Source organism: Pygocentrus nattereri, chromosome 2 (genome assembly GCF_015220715.1).
Source record: "Pygocentrus nattereri isolate fPygNat1 chromosome 2, fPygNat1.pri, whole genome shotgun sequence".
Taxonomy (NCBI): Eukaryota; Metazoa; Chordata; class Actinopteri; order Characiformes; family Serrasalmidae; genus Pygocentrus; species Pygocentrus nattereri.
In genome coordinates, this window is record NC_051212.1 from 39,665,859 (window position 1) to 39,690,108 (window position 24,250).

The 24,250-nt window shown below is 39.2% G+C and overlaps 1 protein-coding gene across 1 annotated transcript in view; it reads right to left on the reverse strand.

Moving 5' to 3' along the window:
• brinp2 (bone morphogenetic protein/retinoic acid inducible neural-specific 2) overlaps positions 1-24,250 on the reverse strand; it is a 120,142-nt gene that overhangs the window by 48,558 nt on the left and 47,334 nt on the right. The window contains exons 3-5 of the mRNA XM_017718429.2: positions 11,229-11,419; positions 9,836-10,017; positions 817-922 (exon numbers count right to left, since the gene is read on the reverse strand). Coding sequence (XP_017573918.1) covers positions 817-922; positions 9,836-10,017; positions 11,229-11,419 — 479 coding nt within the window. The remainder of the gene's footprint in view (positions 1-816; positions 923-9,835; positions 10,018-11,228; positions 11,420-24,250) is intronic.

The following is a 24,250-nucleotide window of genomic DNA, read 5'->3' on the forward strand; positions in this document are numbered from 1 at the left end:
TATAAGGATGGACAGAAACTGGAGTATTCAGATCTGAAACAAGACTATTTTCTCCTCTCTCTCAAACATAAAAGCTTAAGTGCTGCTTATCTGATGGTGATAATTTTGGAGGTCTGCCAGGTCTCACACAATTGTTAGCAATAATTTTTTGAACTGCAGTTTTGGAAAGTTATGTTTTTCTACTTATTTTCTTGTGAATTTTTGCTTCCTTAGGCAAGTGGAATTTTATTACATCTAATATCAGAAATATCTCCTGAAAAATTAAAAATGTCAGTTTTGACTGGAAAATAAATAAATTGAAGGGTGATCTCTGACTTCTGCACAGTGCTGTGTATTGGCTTTCATTAGCTTGTCTCTGCATGATGCCAGGTAGAGTTCAATAAAGAACCTTCAATGAATGGTGCAGCCTATCATCAAAGGGTTCTCTAGGCCATAACCCAAAAGTGAGAGATTTTATGCATCAGATCACATTAGTATTATGACCTGCAGACAAGCAGTCAAAACCACAGAACAGACATTGAGGAGAAGGAATATAAGAACCTTTTTTAGTGTACCATTTTGCACCTGAGGCAGTTTAGCCCTGCTCTGAGTATGCTTTTAACATCACTGCTATGTTGACATGGTCAGACTCTAAAGACTGTTAAGGCCTCAGCTTGAGGGAAACACATTTTTCTACGTATAAATGGATGTTTTCAGGACCCCAACACCTTACCCATAACCTTGGAAACCGCTTTTCTTAAGAGATTATAGTAAATTAGGGATTAGATGTGATGTTATAAGAACACAGGTACAGAGGTGAACACAATGTTGGCATACCTTTCAGGTGGATTTTATTCTCTGGACTGTGCACCAACACCGAGCTTACAGAATCCAGGCTGTCGTAGTTGCTGCATCCAAGAGGCCCCGTTCTGGTCTCTGTTACCTAGGAAACAGGAGTATATTTTAATGCCTTATTACCGGAGAAATCAAGCACCTGTTTGTTCCTCTTTAGTGGCAGTTGAGTACTGGGCACAGGCTGTTGTCTAAAACAAACTGAAACGCATATGCAATCAGCTTGTGTCAATAGCCAAATGTCATCACAGCTCATTCCGCCCTGTTGCAAGTCTTCTAAAACAGGCACATTTTTTGCAATCCTCCATGTAAAATGCAAAACGACGCCCTAGAAACTTGGGCAATGGGTGCCAATGTAATATTAATTTCAAATCAGGGATGCAGCGAGCTGTGTGCAGCTGCACAGTATGAGCTCAGTCCCCATATCAAACAGGAGACGACTTTGTCTGTTCTAAAATAACTCGCTTGCTGTCTATGACTCTAATCCCTTGCTGAACTAAAGAGATAACGCTGTTTATTATTGTATTCATCTTCAGGCCTTTGCCAGATGCATGTCTTTTGGTTTACTGCTTATGACAAGACAAGTGCCCCCTCCTAGTTGAGGAAAGAGAATAGCACCTAATCTTAGACTGAAAAGATGTGGTCAGCATGTCTACAAAAATTGTGTGCTATGCTCAATCCCATTTAGCAATACTGATTGTGATGGCTTGGTCTCAGCCAGGGAATATCGGCTGCAGCCAGTCACGGCTCTGTTGATACCCTAATACTGCAAAAGCATATAAACACACCAGTTCAGTCTCACTGTTGCTTCAAATCAAATTAGAAACACAGAAAGCACGTTCTCAGAAATAGAGTAGGTTAGGTAAAGCCTCTGGCTTTCAGTCACATTTTTCAGTATATTCGCTGCAAGGATTGTGTTTCTAAATTTCTTCTTCCTGGAGTCCTTTGGAGTCAATTAAGAACCTTTCTAGAAACTTTTTGGAGCTATATGAGGTTCTGTTGAGGAGTCGAGAAGTGTTACATGTGAGCAACTCTAACACACAGAAACCACTGAAATTTATAACAGTTAAAGAAAGAGGCCACTGGGCCAAGGTCGCTGTGATGGATTTACTGATGAATACAGTAGCTGCAATTCAGGCACCACCAATAGAAGACCAGTAGCTTCAAATGTTGCTCTCTCTGTATTTAGTTAATAAATTTGCCTCATTCTTTGTAAGGTGAAGTATGCTTGAGCTATTTTTTTGCATGACTTCATTTTTGTATGTCAGAAAGAAGGCCATTTCTTTATTTGTTCCACTTTTGTTGATATTTCATTACATCTGTAAACAGAGCCACCCACTTGCATGGCACTAATGCCAGTGTGAGATTAAGGCATTATTTCATAAAGTATTATCTTTCACTTAGGCTTTTCAGTAGCGAACTTGTTATCAAAACACCCCAGCCTCCCAGCACTCACTCTTCACCACCCCCCACCCCATCCCTCACTCTTCCCATCCCCCTGTCCCTCACTCTCCCCACCCCCTCTGTCAGGTTACCTTTTTTCTCTCCATTTCTTTGCCTGAGTTGAGCAATAAATTATGTTTATTTAACTAACATTTACAAGAACAATAAATTCCATTTTTGTTAGAACTGGCAAAAATATTCTCACCTGACTGGCCTTCAAAGCAGCTGCCAAATCTTAATTAATACAATAAATAATAAATATATATAATACTGGCACGATTATTTTGAAATACTTTATATACTATAATATGAAATCAAATAATCTGCATTTCTTAAAATGCTAACGTCCCCATACGCATATTCCCCTTTTCTTTAAGTCACGTGAACTTAAAGCTAACTAGCTCGCTAATTAGCAATCAGCTAAAAAATTGACTGTCAGTTAAACTGACCACAATTTGCAAAAATCCACTCTGTCTTCATTTAGTAACTGCTTAGTGATTCAGACCATATTATAAATTTTGAATAACATCTAGTCTTTATTTAAGTCTTTATTTGCTTTTAGCTATAACCCTGTATCAGCAGTTGCCGATTGACATTAGTTCACAGAGTGAGCAGCACCAGAGCCTCTCTCCCTTATTGGCTTACAACGTATGAGATCTGATATGACTGGCTGATCCAGAGTTATACTTTTTCCCAATACTACAGAGCAGAGGATTGCTGTCTCATTTTGTTATGTTAGAAAAACTCTGGTAGCACTGCCAAGCCAATAGTGGATTAGAGCTACAGCAGCGCCCTCCCCAGTTTGTGCCTTGCTACCACAGTATACTGTGAATTTTGACACAAAATGGCGAACAATGGTGAAAAATCTACATTAATTTGTTGGCAAAATAATTTTTAGGGGGGCTAAAGCCTGCCCAAAACTGGCCTAGCAACGTGTAACAAATACAAGCTGCTAATTTTGCCATCTATTAGAGGGAACTGAATGTGGTACGTGCAAGTTTGTTTTTTAATCGCTTTTAACTGTCACATTGCACAGAAATTATGTTGCAGGCAACTCACAACATGCCACTGTTTTACTGTGTAAAGCCAGCCTAAACACACTTTTTTTCCACACAACGTAAGACACAGAATGGCAATTTTGGATGCACCACTGCTCTATGTTTTAAATGAAAGTAACCTCAGTGCTGTGCTCCTTGGCAAGACTTTAAAAACTACAGTAGCTTGGTTATTGTACTTTTTACATCTTGAATACATTTGTCCAGCTTGATTAAAGATAGGAAATAATGTTTCACTAAAGCCTCTTAAGAGTCTGAATAATGGACTTTCCATTTTTCATTAAAAATGGAATAAAGAAATGTTCATACTCTAGTCCTCTGTGCCTTTTCTATCCACTGTTTATAAGGCCAAAGAAAAGAAATTCATCATTACAAAGTTTCAGACACTTCAGATGCAAACAACAAGGTCAAGTGAGGCCCAGCAACACTCCCTGCACATCACTTATTAAATCATGCTCCAGTTGTTTGTTAGCAGGTTCATATCTACTGTAATAATGATAGATGCTATTTGAAATCATTTGCAAACCAGAATGAAAAGTATATTTAATTACAAAGCATTTTTCAGCCTTTCTTCATGTTTTTTTTCTCTCTACATATACTGTTTACACTGCTATTATGTTATTTCCCACAAGTATTTCTTAAAAACAAGCCATGTCAGAGTTAAGCATTATTATAATGTTATTTTCATTTCCAGTTCTATTGGGTCTCAATAAATCCACAGGACTCAGCTTTGTGTTCTCTTATATTCGGAATATAGCCCATTTTCTTACGAGCAATAAGCTGAGCTGGCTGTGGACTGAGTTGCAGGCAAAATGCATATAGGAGAGACTCATTTATCAAAAATGCCTCCACAGCCTGTACTGAACGCACGTTTAGCTAAGGACTTCGAGTACTCTGCAAGCTTGAATTCAGGTGTTTAGGAGTCTGCTGAGCGTGACAGGATTTTAAGTGCAGACTCTTGGTGCTTCATTGGACTTGACAGCTGATGTTACTTAGACGGTGCTGTCACTTATCTCAGGTGGCGTCAGCTATCCAGAGCCACCTCCAGACAGACAAGGTGAAGGGTCCTCCTCCCCTCCCTGTTAAATGCTCCGGATCGTTCTGGGGACAACTCATGATCCCTCTCATTCCGTGACAAGACAGAGCCAAGGGGGCCTGCATTGTAAAGTGTTTGCTTTGCAAAATGTCCTGGAAACCCATAACATGCATTTGCTATTTTCCCTTTACCCAAAGGGACAGGCACCAAACGGGCATGTAGAACGCCCTTGTACGATTCAACAAAATGCATGACTCCACATGCAGCATAACTGGTGCACACATTCTGACATGGTTTCACCATTTCAACTTTTCTGCATTTCAGGTCAGAGCTGGGAAAGAATATCAAAGATTTCTGTCCTACACAGAGGTGACTGTTAATAGTATGTCATTATGACAAATGAATATATTGGGAGAGTCCTTCATGGGTAATTGTAATACTAGGTTAACAATATTAAGCAAGGACCATGACATAGGAGCAGACGTATGTGCCAAAAGATGAATTGTAGTCAAATATTAGTCGTCAGCCGTGCACTGAAACCACCATGGTTAGAAGAGCACCCACACGTACACTGGGAACCATTTTAACACTCTAGCTATTCATTTAATGTTGGTTATTTGGTCGCGCATGTAGAGCTAACATTTCCACAGGATTCTCGCAAGTACCCTGCACTTGTATGCCGCAATCCTCTCTTCCTAATGACATTTCCAAGTGAGCAAAACATAGACCACAGAAGTGTCTTTTTTGCTTCTAGTGGTCTGCAGAGCCCAACTGATTTCAGTGCTTGTCCTTGCAAAACCTGATCACATTGAAACGTGCCTTGGTGGTGCTTGCTATATTTGACAACAAGTGTCTGATTACACGGAGAGGTTGTGAAGTCTCTAAAAGCAGCTCCTTGGTGTGCTGCCACACTCCCATTCTGGGGCGCTGAGCGTAATTGATCGGCCTTTATGGGATTATTGATGGGCCTGTTAGAACCCACTTCTGCTTTGGTGCCCAATTCATCAGTCTGATTTGCACAATGATTACCAGAAAAAAGGCAAAAACGTTCCAGAGTGGACTCGTTGGCCCTGTAACATCTCATTAGCTCTCCCCTGATAAACACACCTGGCAGGTGGGTCTGCTTCCTGCTTTTGTAAAGCCCTCTCCAACTTGCAAAACTGTCACAGTGTTGAATGTATATATCGATGTTGTCAGAAGAAAACCTCATATCTCCGTTTTTGACATTTTCAGTTTTGCTATAATGTGAAAATGACTGCTACTCTTTATGTTGTGTGTAAATTTCATGATGAATGGACCAAAAGAACTGACCCAAAATGACTTGGAAAAATGTCTGGTTCCACTGACTTACGTTAAAAGGAAAGTAGGTTTTTTCCTTCTCCTGTAAAGTTACCATTTTGGACATACAAGCTTTTCTTCCGACAGCAGCGATATCCTGAGCATTATAGAAAAGTTTCTTTTGCTTCCACAGACTCTATACACAGAGGTGGAATAATTCAGAGTGAAAAGCTTATATAATGCCTGTACCTTCACACAACAGTATGCTTCAGTATTATTACAGTTTGATGATTGTTTCTTATTCTCCTCGTCAAAGCGCTAGTTACTAAGAGAAGGTTGGCAGCATATGTTTCAAATATAAAGGAAATGAAATCCTGTAGCTCTGTGGTCGTGTGCTTTGATAAAAAGTCATAAAAGATTTGTAGCAAATTGAACTTTCTCTGCAGATGTGGCATTGAGAAAACTCTGGCTAATGAAAAGCATGATGCAACCCAGAGGGGATGTTATTTTCCAACAGTCTTTCAGTCTGCTTCATCCCAATGAACACACACTCTTTCATTACCAGCTGTATACGTCTGTTTGCACTGAGACTCCTCTTCGGGTGGCTTAGAGGAGGACTGTCAAACGAGAATCATTACCCTCTTGTTCATTATGATTTGATATGCAAAACTAAAAAGACACTGTGAGAGGTTTGATAATATAACCCTCAGGGCCTGGTTTCCGTGATCATAGTGCAAGTGCAACAGTAAGATGCAAATGATGGCACTGGCACATGTAGGTATAACAGATATATTTTAGGTGTTGTCGTGATCAGCAGTGCAGCCTGGCACAGACTGACGCTGTTGTAAAACAGGGTTGGATCAGAAAGAATATCTTATTAACAGTGGGGCATGCTGCAGCAATATCTAATCAAAAAGTCGTCATGCCGAGTATGTTCCAGTGCCAAAGAACAGACTATTACTACCTTTGTAGTGATACTCTTCTCTTCTGAAAGAGAAAAGAGGCTCATCTAGTAGTTTTCACTTTCTTTGTATTGGCTAACGGCTTGATAGCAATAAAAACAAAAAACAAAAACAAAATAAACCCCAAGAAAGTCTGGTACTTTCACTCTAAACCATGGTGAAAGAAGCAAAAATTTTTTAGATTTTTAGGTTTAATTAACAATTTTATCATGTTCATATTTCAATTAACAATTAGTAATAGCAGTATATGTATATATGTATGTGTATATATACAGTGTATCACAAAAGTGAGTACACCCCTCACATTTCTGCAGATATTTAAGTACATCACAGGACAACACTGACAAAATGACATTTTGAAACAATGAAAAGTAGTCTGTGTGTAGCTTATATAACTGTATAAATTTATTCTTTTAGGGGACATTTAGGGGTGTAGTGTCTTAGGGGTGTACTGTTGCTGGTGGTTTAGACATTAATGACTGTATATTGAGTCATTTTGAGGGAAGAATAAATTTACACTGTTACATAAGCTGCACACAGACTACCTTTCATTGTGTCAAAGTGTCATTTTGTCAGTGTTGTCCCATGAAAAGATATACTTAAATATCTGCAGAAATGTGAGGGGTGTACTCACTTTTGTGATACACTGTATACACACACACACACACACACACACACACAAATATATATATATATATATATATATATATATATATATATATATATATATATATACACGTGTATAAAAAAGCAAATAATATAAATTAATTATTGGGCCAAGCCCTTCTGTTTGTTAACAGTAGGCTACTGTCAAGCAATATAACAGTGAAATTTAATTCCATTAACAGTGTAGTGCTTTGATACAAAATTCAATGGCGTACATTAAGGGTGTAACAATACACTCGGCCCACAATTTAATTTGATTCATGGTACTGAGTACCATGGTATTTTCAGCAAAATCTGAAAGAACTACAAATGATGATCATATTGTTATAATCATATTATTGTACAACTTACTAATGCCACTAGAGCTGGGAGGTGCTGGAATGAGCTGTTGATGGTGCTGATCGTTTATGAACTTTGATGTCTAAACAATGCAATTTTATTAGGTGGAAATATTGCAGTTTCATTAGATGTCCATTCTCTACCATGCACATTGTCACCGTTTGCATTGTTACACCGTAATGTACATCCACAGAACTGTGAAAAATGGAACCATGGAAAATAACATATTACCATTGCATATGTGCTAATAATGGGTCCTAATATTGGACCAAAATATGAGAATACAATTGAAGTATTATCATTTCTGGCCACCAAAATAGAAACTAAACCAAATTATCATGCTTGAGCATGGTGTTTGTAATTTTGAAAGTGCATAATAACACACTGGAATTGAGTAACTTGCTACACATCCCTTCACATTCTTATAAAGCATTCAACACTGGCTTTGTGCAAAGGTCACTCTTAATTAATCGCTTTGATACAGACAGCAGATTTCAATGATCTGTGTACTCCCACTCAACAGCTGTAGCTAGGATCACTTGATCCATCATGCTAATGACAGGTCTACTTAGAAGTAACATTAAGAGATTTATAGTACTGAAAGATTACCATGGCAACAAACTCTAGCACTATGTATTATTGTTGTACCTACATGAAATGAAATTCACTATGTTTACAATGCCTATAATGTAAAACTATACACAAACAGCAAAATTAATAAAGAATCCTCATCAACATTTCAAATGTTTGAGCAGTGTCACTAAGAAATGTGAAAAGATCAGTCAAAAATAACCCGGAATATGCAAGTAGACAAGAAATATCTTAGTATATCACAAGAATGGAAACAATCTTGTGGACAAATTAATAGACTGGTTGGCTACTACTGCTACTTTTTCTTTTGTTAAGTTTTATAGACAACAGCGTGTCAGAAATCACATAAGCAATACAGCTTGAAGCACTCAATACAGCTTGAAGCAAGCGTGTGACAGTGATAACTGTTGGCTATATAAGCTTTGATTAATTGTTGGCTACATTAGCATCATAGCTCCAGTGCAAAAGTAAAGACTGCATTGTGCCAAGTGTAAAGTTTGGTGGAGGGGGGATTATGGTGTGGGGTTGTTTTTCAGGAGTTGGGCTTGGCCACTTAGTTCCAGTGAAAGGAACTCTTAATGATTCAGCAGTCCAAGAGATTTTGAACAATTTCATGCTCCCAACTTTGTGGGTACAGTGAGTGAGTTTGGTGTAGAAGAACATGACTGGTCTGCACAGAGTCCTGACCTCAAACCAATAGAAAACCTCTGGAATGAATTAGAGCGGAGGCTGCGAGCCAGGCCTTATCGTCCAACATCAGTGTCTGACCTCACAAATGTGCTTCTGGAAGAAAAATTCCCATAAACACATTCCTAAACCTTGTGGACAGCATTCCCAGAAGAGCTGAAGCTGTTACAGCTGCAAAGGGTGAGCCAACAACATGGGATGTCAGTCAAGTTCATATGCGTGTGAAGACAGACGAGTGAATACTTTTGGCAACATAGTTTATGTAGTTGAAAGCCTTACTGTTTTTCTCTGGCCCAACCAAAAATGTATTCTGCATAGATCAGTTACTCCAACAGCTCTCTAAGAATTTGAATCTTACTATATATGTCTTCACACCCACAAGTCCTTCATGTGTTTGGATCAGAATGTTTTACAAGCTTTTGTTCACTGTATCATTTTAAGCATGCTGTGCAGTACCTCAAGGGACTTTCTGTAAATGACTGAAGAAGGTATCTAGCTATTTTAGCTTCTCAAGACTACCACCATTACTACAATTCCAAGTCTAACTGTTCCTACTATAAATGTTTTTTTCAATATGAACTTTCAATATAAACTATAACTATGTTAAACTGTCCATTGGCCAGATAACCATACATGTTTACTATCATAAAAACTGTAAATGAGAATGGAAGTAAACGGTTTATAATTCTTTCCAAACCGGTTTAGGAATGCTATGCTGGGTTTGGATTGCAACAAGAGAAACATTCAACAAGTTTGGCTCTGTTCAGGACAGTCCACTTATTTATTTATTTTTTCTAAGCCCTTAAGCAAACTGGACTGCAAACATGTCTTGACTGACAGACTACATTTTAGGGTAAATTGTATCAATTTGAAAAAAAGATTGCTTGAAAGGGTGTTTTGTGTGCCATGAATCAATTTGAATAGATGATAACATGGACTTCATTTACCTTGATGGCAGAGGTGGCGATTTGGAGGTGGTGGAGTCTCCTAAGGGTGCTCTCTCTGTCTGTAAAATAGGAGGCTGCCAGTTGGTGCAGGATTTCCAGGGATACCACAGAGTTGTTGCCGTTCCCTTCAGACTTCTTGCTGAGCTTCTGCTTGTCCAGGAAGATGGTGAGTGACTCCTCCCCTTTATAAGAGATCCACATAGAATCCAGACAGTAAGGCACATAAACTGGCACAGAAGAAGGAGTTTTCACTTTCTCAAGACAAGCGACAGCCCATTCTACTCAGACTAGAAAGTGGTAATCTGAATGTAGACGTATGGGATCCACACTTAAACTGATGTAGGAAGGGAGGACGAGCTGCTTAAACTCAGAATGGCAGTACTGCAATAAATATGGAATACAGTGCAACAAAAGTTCCCAACATGGCCCTATGGGACCCTCAGCCAGTCCATATTTTCGTTCTAGTTTAGCTCCCACATCAACTGAGCCAGGCAAACTGCATTCTACAGCTTTGATCACCTGGCTGAGGCATGCTGGGAGATGGAACAGAACAAAATGTGAATGGGAGATGATGCTCTATCACTGTAATGAAATTTTTGCCATGTGGAACCAGAGCTTTGGTGATTCAAGAGCAAGGAAACAATGCTTGGATGCAACAAATCTTGTTTAGATGGCATCACAATGAGCTATTCAAAATACACAGAGAGCAGACGTGCCCACAGGGAAGCCATTAACTATGTATGTATTGTACTTTATGCAAGCATGTACAGTGCATTGGCTTTGACGGTTTCGCTATTTTGTTTGGCTTTTAACAGACGTGTGGGTTGCTTACATAAAAAAACAACCGAGCAGACACTGAGAAATAGTCTCACTTTGCTGTCGAGGAGTGTCTCTGTCTCTCTCAGTGGAACACGGGCATTATTTTCTCCAATCTGATTAGTATGCAGCCAGTCGTCCCGTCCTCCTTTCCCCTCCTGCTTGACTGGTTAATTACCAGCATTCACTACAGCTTTGCCACTGCATTCATCTCTCTTGTCACTGTAGCTTCACTGCATACGTCTACCAATGAGTGGCATCATAATTAGCATCCACATCTTAAAAACTGAAGATTTGGTTAATGTCACTGCAGTTAGAAACCAATCTATGGCCAATCTGTCCAACTGATGATTAGAATGCCAGGCAATGGGAGGTGTGGATGGATAGAATTACTTTCTCCTACTGTTAAAGTGCTGTCGAACATACCAGTAAGCATTAGGGCGAAAAAAAAACTTTGTCATTGCATATCTGATATTACATATTGATTACCAACTGAAAATTCAACCAAGAACCTGGCACGGACATGCAGTTCCTGTGATCAATACATTTCATTCAGTTTCGTACTGCGACAGCTTACCTCCAAGCGTGGCAGATACGAGGAAATGAGTGCCGTATTTTTTTATTAGGTTTTCATGGATCTGCTGGAGACTCGGCCTCCTTCCCAGCAGCCTGAGGTTGCGTAAGAACTCCGGAGCCAAGGGCAATGGGGCCTTGAAGAAGTCTCTCTTCTCCGTGGCCAAGCTGTTCACTTTCCAGTGGCTGAATTCCCTACAAGAGAAGACGAAAAAAAAAAGCACTGCAGTCAGCTTAAAGTCAGGCCTGCGCTGAGAGTTGGGATTCAATTTTGATTCTGATTTTTGGGATAAGGCTGCCGGGGCTTGGTGGAACATGTTTGTGTGTGTGTGTGTGTGTGTGTGTGAAAAAGAGAGAGAGAGGAAGAGAGAGAGGGTATGCATGAGAAGAAAAAAATGCTAATATCAGCAGAAAGCCATGCATAAATATGCATCAAAACATGGAGCTGCATATTGATGCCTTTGATTTAATCCAGGGCAAACACGAAAACAGCTTTACAAATGCTGCACAGTTTACACAATTCAGTTTGACAGCTATTGTTACTCTCTCCATGCAGATATTGTGCTATCCTTCTTGTAGCCACAATTCATCTTCCCGCACCAAAATACTCAGTCTATATCAGCATTTGCCGATATAGACTTTGAGGAAGGAAAAAAAAATGGCCTTTGTGCTAATGTCAGAAATTAAGCTAATATATAGATTTCATGGCACATCATTTCTAAGTAAAGTATCTGAATTATCTTAAGTAAAACCTATTTTGCTGTAAAGGCAGATTGTAAGAGGAGCTTCCTTGAGCATATTAGCTAAAAGAATAGCCCATTGGGCGTAACGCTGTATCACTGTGATCTCTAAGAGTTAATTAGCTAAAGCTCCGGCTGTCCGTGCATAAGCTAATGATGATCGATGGTCTTAATTAAAGGGTTTTAGCACCAGCTGATTGCACCTGGATCTCAGCTGGGTAGCGGGCCACTCTCACCCCAAAACATGCCGCATCTGACCCCCCCTCATATGCTGGAGCACTGCACCTGTGCAAAAGAGCACCTCAGCACTTTAATGCTGCTTATTTTAATGTAAATATTTTTATCTGGACTACCTGATGAGCATGAATGTGCAATTTACAACTACACTTTCTTCATTCTTCAAAGTTAAATGTAAACAGAAAGTTTCATGCAAGCAAAATGTGAATTAGATTTAAATTAGAATCAGGACTGCTCTGTTGTGGAAATGGTTATAAAGTTCATATGACATGATAAAGTTCATATGGGTCCTAAAGTGGAAAAACAATGAAAGGTTTGGAATTCTGCTCAATATGAAGGTTTGATATGATAATGAGGAAAGCAGCTAATTTTACTGTTACTTTACTTATTTTGGAACCTATTTGGAGCCATTTTCAGCAACAAAAGATGCAGAAGTCAAGAAATATGACAGAGATTGACAGTTGACAGATCAAAAATTATCCAGAAATAAAATGATGTGTTTATACAAAGATCAGTATTGTCCAGGCTGTAGTATTTTCTATGGTTCTTTATGGATGCGAAAAGTGGACAACAAAAAAGCAGGACACAAAAGGTATTGATGCCTTTGAACTTTGGTGTTGGCAAACAAAATGAACAAATGGATCCTTGACCAAATTATGCCTCACATCCCACTCAAAACCCACATAACTGAATCTTATTTTGGACATATTATGAGAAAAAACACTTAATTGGAAAAGACAGGTATGTTCAGAACAGCTGAAGGTAAAAGAGGAAGAGGACGGTCAGCAATAAGATGAATGGAGACAATCCGAAGACTCATGAACAAGACATTAAGAGGTTTTAGAACAGATGACTACACTGTATAAGTTTATATAAATCAACTTATATAGTATAATAATAATTTAGTACAGAGAAAAAAACCCTGATAACTGAATAATAAGCATGCAGTCTCAGATGTGTTTTTCTGTGTTCTTTTGTGTCACCGAAGATGCTAAAGTTGCACTTCAGGAATGATGTTCAGCTGAGTTTATAACTTGTGGTGCGCTTCTGTGCTGCTTACCCTCAGCTGAGACAGAAAGATGGAAGAAGGGGGAGAAAACAGAGAACTGCTGATCTGCAACAACACGCTCTACTGGATAGAAACTGGGTCTTCAGGCCTGTTTGTATTAGGCTGTCAGTCAAACACAGGAAGAGTGTGTGTGTCTTTGTGTGTGCCTAGAGATACACTCCCAAGCCAGAAAGCCCACATTTCTCCTGAAAACCTATGACCTATTAAAATCACATGAAAAAAGGGCATGAACCATCAAGAGGGACATATAATTATAGATGGTTCTGAATTACATCATTATTATGGCCAAGAGAACTCTGTGCATTAGATGGCTCGTTTATACAGCAGGAGGAAACACTGAAAAGCAATTAGTGGCTCTTTCTGCTCCCAGTGCACTCACCCTGTATTAGAGCTCAGCAAAATCATCTGGGTATAGTGAAACATTCCCTGTAATTCCATAATTCCACTTGTTTCTAAAATGCTCCCTGTAAGAGAGCGTTTAAAGGAGAACCATTCCATTTACAGTTGAAAATAGAAAACCCTATAAAATATGTGTGTACACAGATATAGCTAGCATTAAAATAAATAGAAATAATAAATAAAATGATATACTGTGATTTTATGTGTTTTATCTCAGTCATTTCCAAACCTATCCTTAAGAAATCCTGGAATTTATAGCTATCTTCTACATTACTTAATCAATACTTCAATAAATTAATTAACATGTGCTGCTGAAGGAATCCATGCAATGAATGGAGTGCGACAAGAAGTCAGCAAGCAAACTTGTGTTTTTCTAACTGCGTTCTAACGAACTATATTCTAACACAGAGAAAACAGGACTCTAACAACCGTGTAGAACCACCAACACTGTCACCATCAGATAAACAGTAATTAATGCTTTCATCTTTAAGAGAAAGTCAAGCTCCACTCTTGCTTCAGATAAAAAAAACACATTTTATTCATTTTCTAATAGAACACATTTCTGTGCATTTTACAGTACAAATACTGCTGAACAATGTAATTGTGATTAATTTAACAAGGTGTTTTTTTTTTATTGTGAAATTGCTGCTCATTTTTTCTCCAAACATTTGGCAATTGTGGCCAGAGAGTTCCAGTTTTACTTCATCAATCCATAGCACTTTTTTCCAAAATGCTTTTGGGTCATCAGGATATTGTTTTATTATTTATTATTTTTTTATGTGTGTCATACGCATATGTGGGTGTGTATATATCAGAGGTGGACGAAGTATACAAATCATGTACTTGAGTTAAAGTAGAGATACCCAAGGCAAAATATTACTCCAGTAAAAGTAGAAGTCCTTACTCTAGACCTCAACTTGAGTAAAAATACCAAAGTATTTGCCTTCAAATGTATTTAAGTATCGAAAGTAAAAGTACTAAAAGATTAATTATGGCTCATATGTCCTGTTATCATTTTTGTAACAAGACTGGCTTCATGAACTCATTTTAGGTGAAAATACTCCAGCGTCTCTCTTGGTAAATCAGTCTTTTAATAGAACATCATTAATTAGTGATGCTGACGTCTATTAAAATGATCATAAACACAAAACACTGAAGGTAAACAGTTTCTATCAGGGAGAACCGAGTGGCTCTGAAATCACTTTTACAAACAAGCAAAGCTTCAGTTTAAGATTACTTTGTAAATGAGTTACAAGTTGAATAAAAACTTGCTTTAAACTCAGGATCACAAAGAGGTTTTCCTTTACTGTATTGATCTGTAGGTCTCTGTTCATAAACAAAAACTAACAAACTAATTTACTATAAAATGAAAGTGTTTGTATGAATTCAGAAAAAAAGAAACATGCCAGTCACAACTGCTTGTGTGTACATATTTCTATATTGTGGTCTATTTACACAAAGTTAGGTTAATACCACGATTTAGGTGACGTATGTGCTCCCAAATTTTTATGCTGCTGCACTGACGTTGAACCGTGTGCTTGCACTGGGTTGGTATGACCAACAGGTCAAAACAAGCCTAGAACAAAGTGACCACTGTGCCCTGATTGGTGTTCTTGCTTTGCACTTTTTTTGTTTTGACATGTTACATTTGTATACACACAGAAATCGAAAGGAACGACAGATTTCTCACAACTTTGAAATGTAGTGGAGTGTAAGTAAAAAGTCACCTAAAATGGAAATATTTAAGTAAAGTACAGTATACTTAGTTACTGTCCACCACTGGTGGAGGACAGTATATATATATATATATATATATATATATATATAAATATGTGTGTGTGTGTGTGTGTGTGTGTGTGTGTATGTATGTATGTATGTGTGTGTGTATGAATGTATGTATGTATATATTTATGTAAGTAAACAGTTTGTACTAGGGCTGAAAGATTAACTGGTTTTATATCAAATTTGCAGTCTGAAAGAGTGCAATTTTCAAATCACAAGAACTGCCATTTTAATTACATAGTCTACAAGTACCCAGCGAAGCTGTAAGATTTCATTCAAGCATTTTTTTCTCTTTTTTTTTTCTAACAGCAATTTGAATGTTTCTTGTAAACAGGATAAAGTATTGTGCTGCACACCAAAAGACTCATGAGCATGTCCCATTTCTCCAGTTCCTTCTCATGTTGAGCTGAATGGCCAAAGCTCAGATTCTTTGTCAGAATTAAAGCTGAATCTTGTTAATTGCTCACTGGGAGTTACAGCACTGAACACTGTAATTAGATTTTACGCTTTAGCGCCTCTGGGGCATGTGATGGGAGAATCATAATAGCAAACACTGATTTCTCAGACATAAGGTGATCATATATTATATCATGCCATGTCAAAATGTGCCAAGCAGCATGTGCTAACACTCATTTGCATATTCAAATTGCTGCAAGATGGTAATTCTCTACAAACATTACAGGTCAACCCACACTAACTTGTCGAGTACATTTTCTTCTCACTTTGCCAATGACCCGTAACTTTCCTGAAATCAACTTGTCCTGTGTGTTTGTCTCTCAGCACTTTTCAGATCTCACTGGATATGAGGCTGACAAGAATGAAATGATGACTTCATTCACTTCCTTCTGGGCTTTCAGCAAGTCTCAGAAATATTGCACACTGTACTTCAGAACCATAGTGTTACTCTCTTGAGCCGTTGACTTTAAAAAGATCAAACCTCATGTTGGAGAGAAGCTCTTGAAAAACAATTCTAGCTAAACCATAGCAATAATGACCTAGTTGCAATTTACCCATTTTGACATTTGACTCATTTTGATAAATTACTCTTTCAAACATGGACTGCAAATTACAGAAGGTGCACTGCTCTCTAACAGAAGGAATAAAACAAATGAAAAGGAAGAAAACCCAGTGGAGGAGCTCAAGCTCTGACCTAGAATGTGCCATGTGGTGTTCTGATGTGTCTCAAAACCACTTTGCCTTCTTTGTTTTCAGCAAACACTCCTATTCACCACCAAACAACCAACGGACATAAAAAGTGCTGAGGCCATATGTTGAGCAGACTGTGATTGGAACACATGCTGTTTCACCCTATTCAGCCAACCGCTTAACCACCAGATAGGCCTGTCTTTGTAGTCTATACAGATACTCTTGTCACCTCTCCTCGGTGTAAATGCACAAGTCCTCCATGAACCAGGAGCAACTTTCATTATTTTTCCCACACCTCCTGTTTCATATGAGACTTCAGAGGCCCTCTGCACACCAAAGTAAAGCACTGACGTGAGATATTTTTAAAGGTGACACTTACACAAAATCGGCCTCCTATGTCTCTGAATCATATTGTGAAACCAATCTTAGATGCTTATTTTTTTAAGAAGAGATTATTAAGCGAAGTAGTTAACTTCAAACAAATAAAAGACAAAACCCTGTTTTCAGCAAGAATCGAGTCTACATAAAAAGGCAACTCAGCAAAACCTAAGATTGAAAGGCAAACATCAATAGAAAATGTGAAATTTGATTCTGGTCAGTGGAAGCTTGAACAGTGTTTTCTGATATGTTCTATAGGGAGAGATTGAAGTGGAAGTGGCAAATTGAATCAAGTCCATAGAAAACAGCACTGCACTTCAAACACCCTAAACTTCCATTGCACACATGCATACACGCACCAATCTCTTTTAAATTCCATTTTGAAGCATAAATCTTCAAGGTTGCCAGATATTTCCTTCATGAATGCTAAACTCTGGTCTCTGTGTTTATAGAAAAAGCTGCAGTCATCATGATTCATTTCACCAAAAAAATTTATATCTTGAAGGCAACGTCTCTTGTCAAATCTTGAGGGCCAATTTTTCCTCCTCTAGTTGGTCAGTTATGGCTATAGCTATGTCCCTGTGTTATTTTCTTGCTGATGTGCATTGCCTCTGGAAACCAGCTGTTACTAGGTTACAAGATGCCTAGGGACTAGACCACTGTTCCTTTAGGCCCCCACTTGTTGTCATTCTGTCGCCTTGTGCGGCTCTGACGATGCAGCGGCCCGTGGGTAATGGCTCGTATGGGACTTCATCCATCTTCCCAAATTCACCTTGGGGAAGGCCACAACGTCACAGCCCTTTCCTGTCTGCCAGTCGTAAACATCCATTCCCCTCGCTGCTGCATACACCTACCTCCACACAGGTTTGAGCAAAGCAAAGGTTTTTTGAACCTATCCTGTGCTACCATTTGATTTGTTAACCCTCCTAGGTTCCCCATGGCGTGTATGCTATAAAAAGGCCAAATTATTTCTAACTTGGTGCTTGTGAAAAACTTGTTGAAAGTGATTTTGAACTTTCAATTGACATATCTGTGTTTGTTAGTAGAAGAGAAGTAACTGTTGTAAATACAATCTTTTTATAGAAGGAAAAAATATTTTAACATTTTGCCAAAACACAACAGTGTCAGAAATGTAGACTCAAAGCTGTCAATACAAAATGCAAACTGAATCTTAAAGTAATTAATTATGTTGCTACATATTAATGTGTGTAATATATAAACTTATTTCATATTATTATGCAACGCAAGTCAAATATATAGCGGTAACAGTAAATTTAGACTTGTAACGGTTAAAATTAAATACAAATTAGCCCTAAACACACTGCCAGGGAGCAGACTGCTGTGCTGAAGCATTTGCTTTGCAGGCAGAGTCAGTAGGAGGTCACATCAGAATACAGAGCTGTGTTTGTTTCCACAGCATGCAAAAACTCCCTTTGTTAGCGAGTTCGCAGTGGGTCTAAATTGAGTTAACCCCAGTCGAACAGTCTATTTCTAATTGCCTGCAACTACACCTTAGCAAGTGTGTCATATGAGGCAAGCACATCTTTCTGTGCTCTTTAGAAAAGAAATCCTCATCGGCACTGGGGGTATGACTAAAGAGCAGTGAATTCACTCTGCCGAGAATCCTTTGGTGCTGTGTGAGCCCCAGAGGGGGAGCTGAGCCCAGACATGCAACGAAAAAAGCACAGGACCCTTCCAGTCAACCCGCTGGTGTTCACTTCTCCTCATGTGCAGCCGTGGATGTCCCACTAGGCTGAAAAAGCAAGAAGACTCGCTTTCTCTCCAGTTGTTCCTTTTAGAAAAAGATTTGTTATCATCAGAGCCACATTTAAGTATTCTGGGGCCTTAAGATTACTTTTTTAGCCCCTACCAAACCTCTTTTAATAACATTGCTGTACATCTGAATAACAACTTCTTTCCTTTTTGCTTACGTTTTAAGCGTCTCCTTTTTTTTACTTATTGGTTACGCAAAATGAAATTTATATATATATATATATATATATATATTCGATATAGGTGCATTTTTTAGGTACCAGTCAAAAAGGACAACCACACTGGGCCATATAGTAATAATATGCTAATGTGAACGGCATGGCAGTGCTGCTAGGATTTTTACACATTTCATGTGTCACTGCTGGGTTATGAATAGCCCAACAACCTACAATGCACAGTGAACAAAGGAAATAGGGTCAGAAATGACGAAGACTGACACAAATTGTCTGCAAATAGTCTCCAACTGTATTCCTTCGTGGATCAGCAAGGTAGGTGTGACCAACAATAAGTGGAGAGTAAGTGTACTTAAAGTAAGAGTGTTAAAAAATACAGCAATGCTGGCATGCCTGATACAGGCATACCATTGCAACACACTGGCATGCCATGACCATTTTGGTGTCTATGTTGGTGTTTCTGACATTTCGTACACCACCACACAGGCTAAATTTGATTGGCTGTAGCTAGCTATGCATTTGATTGTAGACAAGTCATGAAAAGAGCTCCCTATGAAGCTACCCTGCCATTCAAAAATTTAAACTCAAATAAAAAAGAAATTTGGGATAAATTTTTTTGCCATTTCATAATGTATAAAATGATAAAACTTACTACAATTACAATTATTACTTATTACAAATAAACTATATTAACAAATAATAATTAGCAGAAGGCTGTAAAAAATGAAGAGCAGTAGATTATTCTAGAGTGAAATGATAAATTATATAAATGAATACACCTAACGCCTTGTATTATAGAATCTTGAGACAGACTTAGACTTAAATTCTATTAATAGTTAATTACAGTATATTATTTATCCTTGATCAATTTCTTGTTATTCAATACTTTAGGTACTGAACATAGCACCTGAAAGCATCTCTGTAGTCTACTTTCGAGTATTTAAATCTGCATGATACAGTTGTGCAGAACTCCAGTCCTGGAGGGCCAGTGTCCTGCAGAGATTGGTGATTTACCTGCTCAAACACAGCTCCCCTGTAAAAGTTTAGAGGCTGTGCTAGATACTTGGCCTCAAGCACCAAGGTAGGGCATCCTTGGTGTAAGCTATCACTGAATGTAAACAGATAAAAAATATTTATATTAAAAGTGATTCCAAACTTTCAAATGATTTACACACATCCTACATACATCCTTTTAAGCATTCTAAGTTGCTTTTACAACTATGTCTTTTGCAACAGCGGCCAGGGAGCCTCCTGGTGGCTGGGGCTGTGGGTTGCAGTCCCTGTAAGCCTACTGGTTAAATGCAGTGCCCTTGGATAACATATCAAAAACCAACACAACTGAAAAATAAGGGGTGGTGTATAAGGGGGACCTTTTTTAGTTGCCCAGTGAGATCAGTGATGTTGTTTATGCATCACGACTGAACCGTGATGTACACACACAATCACACACGCTCACACTGTCGGTCTTTGCGAGAGCAAATCCACACTTTGGCCTGCGAGACAACCTTTCAAACAGTGTTGGCAGGGCCTCGTCTGGCCCTTGCTGAGTCCATCACGCTTCAGCGGGGGTTTCTCTGCCCGACTGCTCGGATCCACGCTGCGTTCTGGATATGTGGGGGTGGGGGGGGGGGGGGGAAGCGAGCTTAAAGGCCAAAATCCACCCGTTGGAAGCCACAGTAGCGCTCAAACGCCTGCATGTCTCTCACGACCACAGCTCAAAGGAAGACTGGCATACTGAACAAGGCATCAAACTTTGAAACAAACATTAAACATGAACAGCGTCTGTCCACATAACAAGTACTGACAAAGAATTATTTTTATGGTACACTAAAGTATTCTGAATTAAATGATAAACCAACCCCCCACACAGACACAGACACACATCTAAGCCGCTTCTCCCTCAGGGTTGCGGTTGGGGGGGAGTCCCAGCTGTCATTGGGCAGAAGGCAGGACACACCCTGGACAGGTCGCCAGTCCATCGCAGGGCAGACAGACATACAGATATACACTCACACATTATGAAAAAAAACAATATAAATAAAATAAAAATGTGGAAGTGCGGAATATCCTCTTTTATTTCTAGCTCTCCTTTGTTGTTTTAGAATAGTAGTATTTTTGCATCCAAACTTTTAAGTGCACTAGAGGTTGGTTTCTTTTTCAAGACATTCCAAACAGTTGCCTTTGTTCTACAAACTGGCTGTGTTGTTCTTCACACATTACTACCATTTTTTCTCTTTGCATCCAAATTGGTTGCTGTTCTTTCACAGACAGATATCGACTTGCTGAGTTTATTTATGCTTATTGTCTCCAGAAGCAGATCCTGAAAACAAGAGCAGAGGGTAAAATCAAAAAACATATATTCCCAGCCCTGACGTAAGCTCAGCCAATGCAACCCTAAACATCTAACCAAAGTGCAGCTAAGTGTGTTCTACTGATTATCTCAATGCGGATTTATATGACGAAATGCTGCTATAATTTCTATAATTCACATGTCTGTTTTCTGTAATTATTATTTCTATACCATTTACCGAATAATAAAAAAAAAAACAGATCATACTCTAAACATACTCTAAAACAAATTCTATAATGTACCTTAATTATACAGCAAATAAGGAAATAAAAACCAGTTAAAACCAGTTTTCGTTTGCAATGTTTGGTTGCATCTAAAGGTTACTTCTAAATTGGTTTTAATCTATAGAATATGTATCCCATTTTTGTCCCCCTTTACATAATTCTGATAGCTCTTGTCTGCCTGACAGGTGATACATAATTGGCTAAACGGAATGGCACTGACTGTATATTTTACAGATTTTAAGTGGTACTGCATGCAGCATGATCATCCCAAAAGCAGCCGAAAACAAAAGCAACCTCATCCAGTGCACTATTTTTATCCTCCCCAGGATGACTGGATGGCATAGTGTGAAGCTTTACCATTTCATTATTGAACAGCTTCCTCAGGATGGCATTAATTCTACTACACTGTGCTTAATTTCAATGAAATATTCATCTCTTCCATGAGATGCTCTGTTTCCTAACATGAAGGTGATGATGTTACATTTACTGGGCTGACATTTGCCACTTAGCCTAGTTAGTCACAGGCACTTCCCCGCTTACAGTGGAAGCTGAAAACACGTTGGAACTCAGCTGCTTTCATTTTGTTTGTGCATCACTGTCATCCTGCTGTGAAACACTACCTCTGTTTTAGCATGTCATGCATTGCAAGCTGTGACTTTTGTGGATTTTGCTTTCTTGCCGTCACCCTTTACTGCCTCCTCCATTCACAGCTCTGGCTTTGGCACAAACAGTGCTGAGAAATAACTGGAGCCATATTGTTCCCATGTGTATACTACATTAAAACCTGTATTGAAATCTGTATTAAAACATTATAAAGTCCTTTTAGAACAGCATGCAATGACAATAAAAAAAAAATCATGTTGACAACTTTTTCTAAGCAGTGCAGTCAAGTGGTTAACTAATTCTTGCAGCCCTACATTAGAGTAACTACTAATACATATTAACGTAGTAAAAATTAACAAGAATTCTTGTTTTCAAAAAAGTAGTTGATAGTTTAAGAGCTGGTTAGAAGAACAAATGTTTAGCTCTTGATTAGCCAAACCAAGCATTAAATGAAGACTTAAATGGTAAAAACACCCTGACAGACATAAAATCAATACTAGTGTGTATATACACTGAGCAAAAGCATGCTGATTAAAACCATGTATTGTAGCAGTAAGTATGTTTCTACTTGTGAAATCACCATTTATTATTAGAACAAATATAAATAAGAGGAAAAAGTAACAAGTAACAATTTCTTATTTTGAAAAAAAGTAGCCTCACAGCGAGGAGGGCCTGGGTTCGATTCCCCGGCCGGGTGACCAGGTCCTCTCTGTGTAGAGTTTGCATGTTCTCCCTGTGTCTGCGTGGGTTTCCTCCGGGTTCTCCGGTTTCCTCCCACAGTCCAAAGACATTCCAATGTCTTCAGGCCAATTGGACATGCTAAATTGCCCCTAGGTGTGAGTGTGCGTGTGATTGTGTCTGTCTGTCTGCCCTGCGATGGACTGGCGACCTGTCCAGGGTGTATCCTGCCTTCCGCCCGAAGACTGCTGGGATAGGCTCCAGCACCCCCCGCGACCCTTACGGAGAAGCGGCTTAGAAAATGGATGGATGGATGGATGGATATATATATATATATATATATATATATATATATATATATTGATATATATATATATTGATATATATATCAAAAAAATAAAGGGAACACTTAAACAACACAATATAACTCCAAGTAAATCAAACTTCTGTGAAATCAAACTGTTCCTAAAATCAAAAGCTTCCTAATCAAACACTTAGGAAGCAACACTGATTTAATTTCACATGCTGTTGTGCAAATGGAATAGACAACAGGTGGAAATTATTGGCAATTAGCAAGACACACTCAATAAAGGAGTGGTTCTGCAGGTGGGGACCACAGACCACTTCTCAGTACCTTTGCTTTCTGGCTGATGTTTTGGTCACTTTTGAATGTTGGTGGTGTTTTCACACTTGTGGTAGCATGAGACGGACTCTACAACCCACACAAGTGGCTCAGGTAGTGCAGCTCATCCAGGATGGCACATCAATGAGAGCTGTGGCAAGAAGGTTTGCTGTGTCTGTCAGCGTAGTGTCCAGAGCCTGGAGGCGCTATCAGGAGACAGGTCAGTACACCAGGAGACGTGGAGGAGCCCGTAGGAGGGCAACAACCCAGCAGCAGGACTGCTACCTCCACCTTTGTGCAAGGAGGAACAGGAGGAGCACTGTCAGAGCCCTGCAAAATGACCTCCAGCAGGCCACAAATGTGCATGTGTCTGCACAAACGGTTAGAAACCGACTCCATGAGTATGGTATGAGGGCCTGACGTCCACAGATGGGGGTTGTGCTCACAGCCCAACACCGTGCTGGACACTTGGCATTTGCCAGAGAACACCAGGATTGGCAAATTCGCCACTGGTGCCCTGTGCTCTTCACAGATGAAAGCAGGTTCACACTGAGCACGTGACAGACGTGACAGAGTCTGGAGACGCTGTGGAGAGCGATCTGCTGCCTGCAACATTCTTCAGCATGAACGGTTTAGCAGTGGGTCAGTAATGGTGTGGGGTGGCATGTCTTTGGAGGGCTGCACAGCCCTCCATGTGCTCACCAAAGGTAGCCTGACTGCCATTAGGTACCGAGATGAGATCCTCAGAGCCCTGTGAGACCATATGCTGGTGCAGTTGGCCCTGGGTTCCTCCTAATGCAGGACAATGCTAGACCTCATGTGGCTGGAGTGTGTCAGCAGATCCTGCAAGAT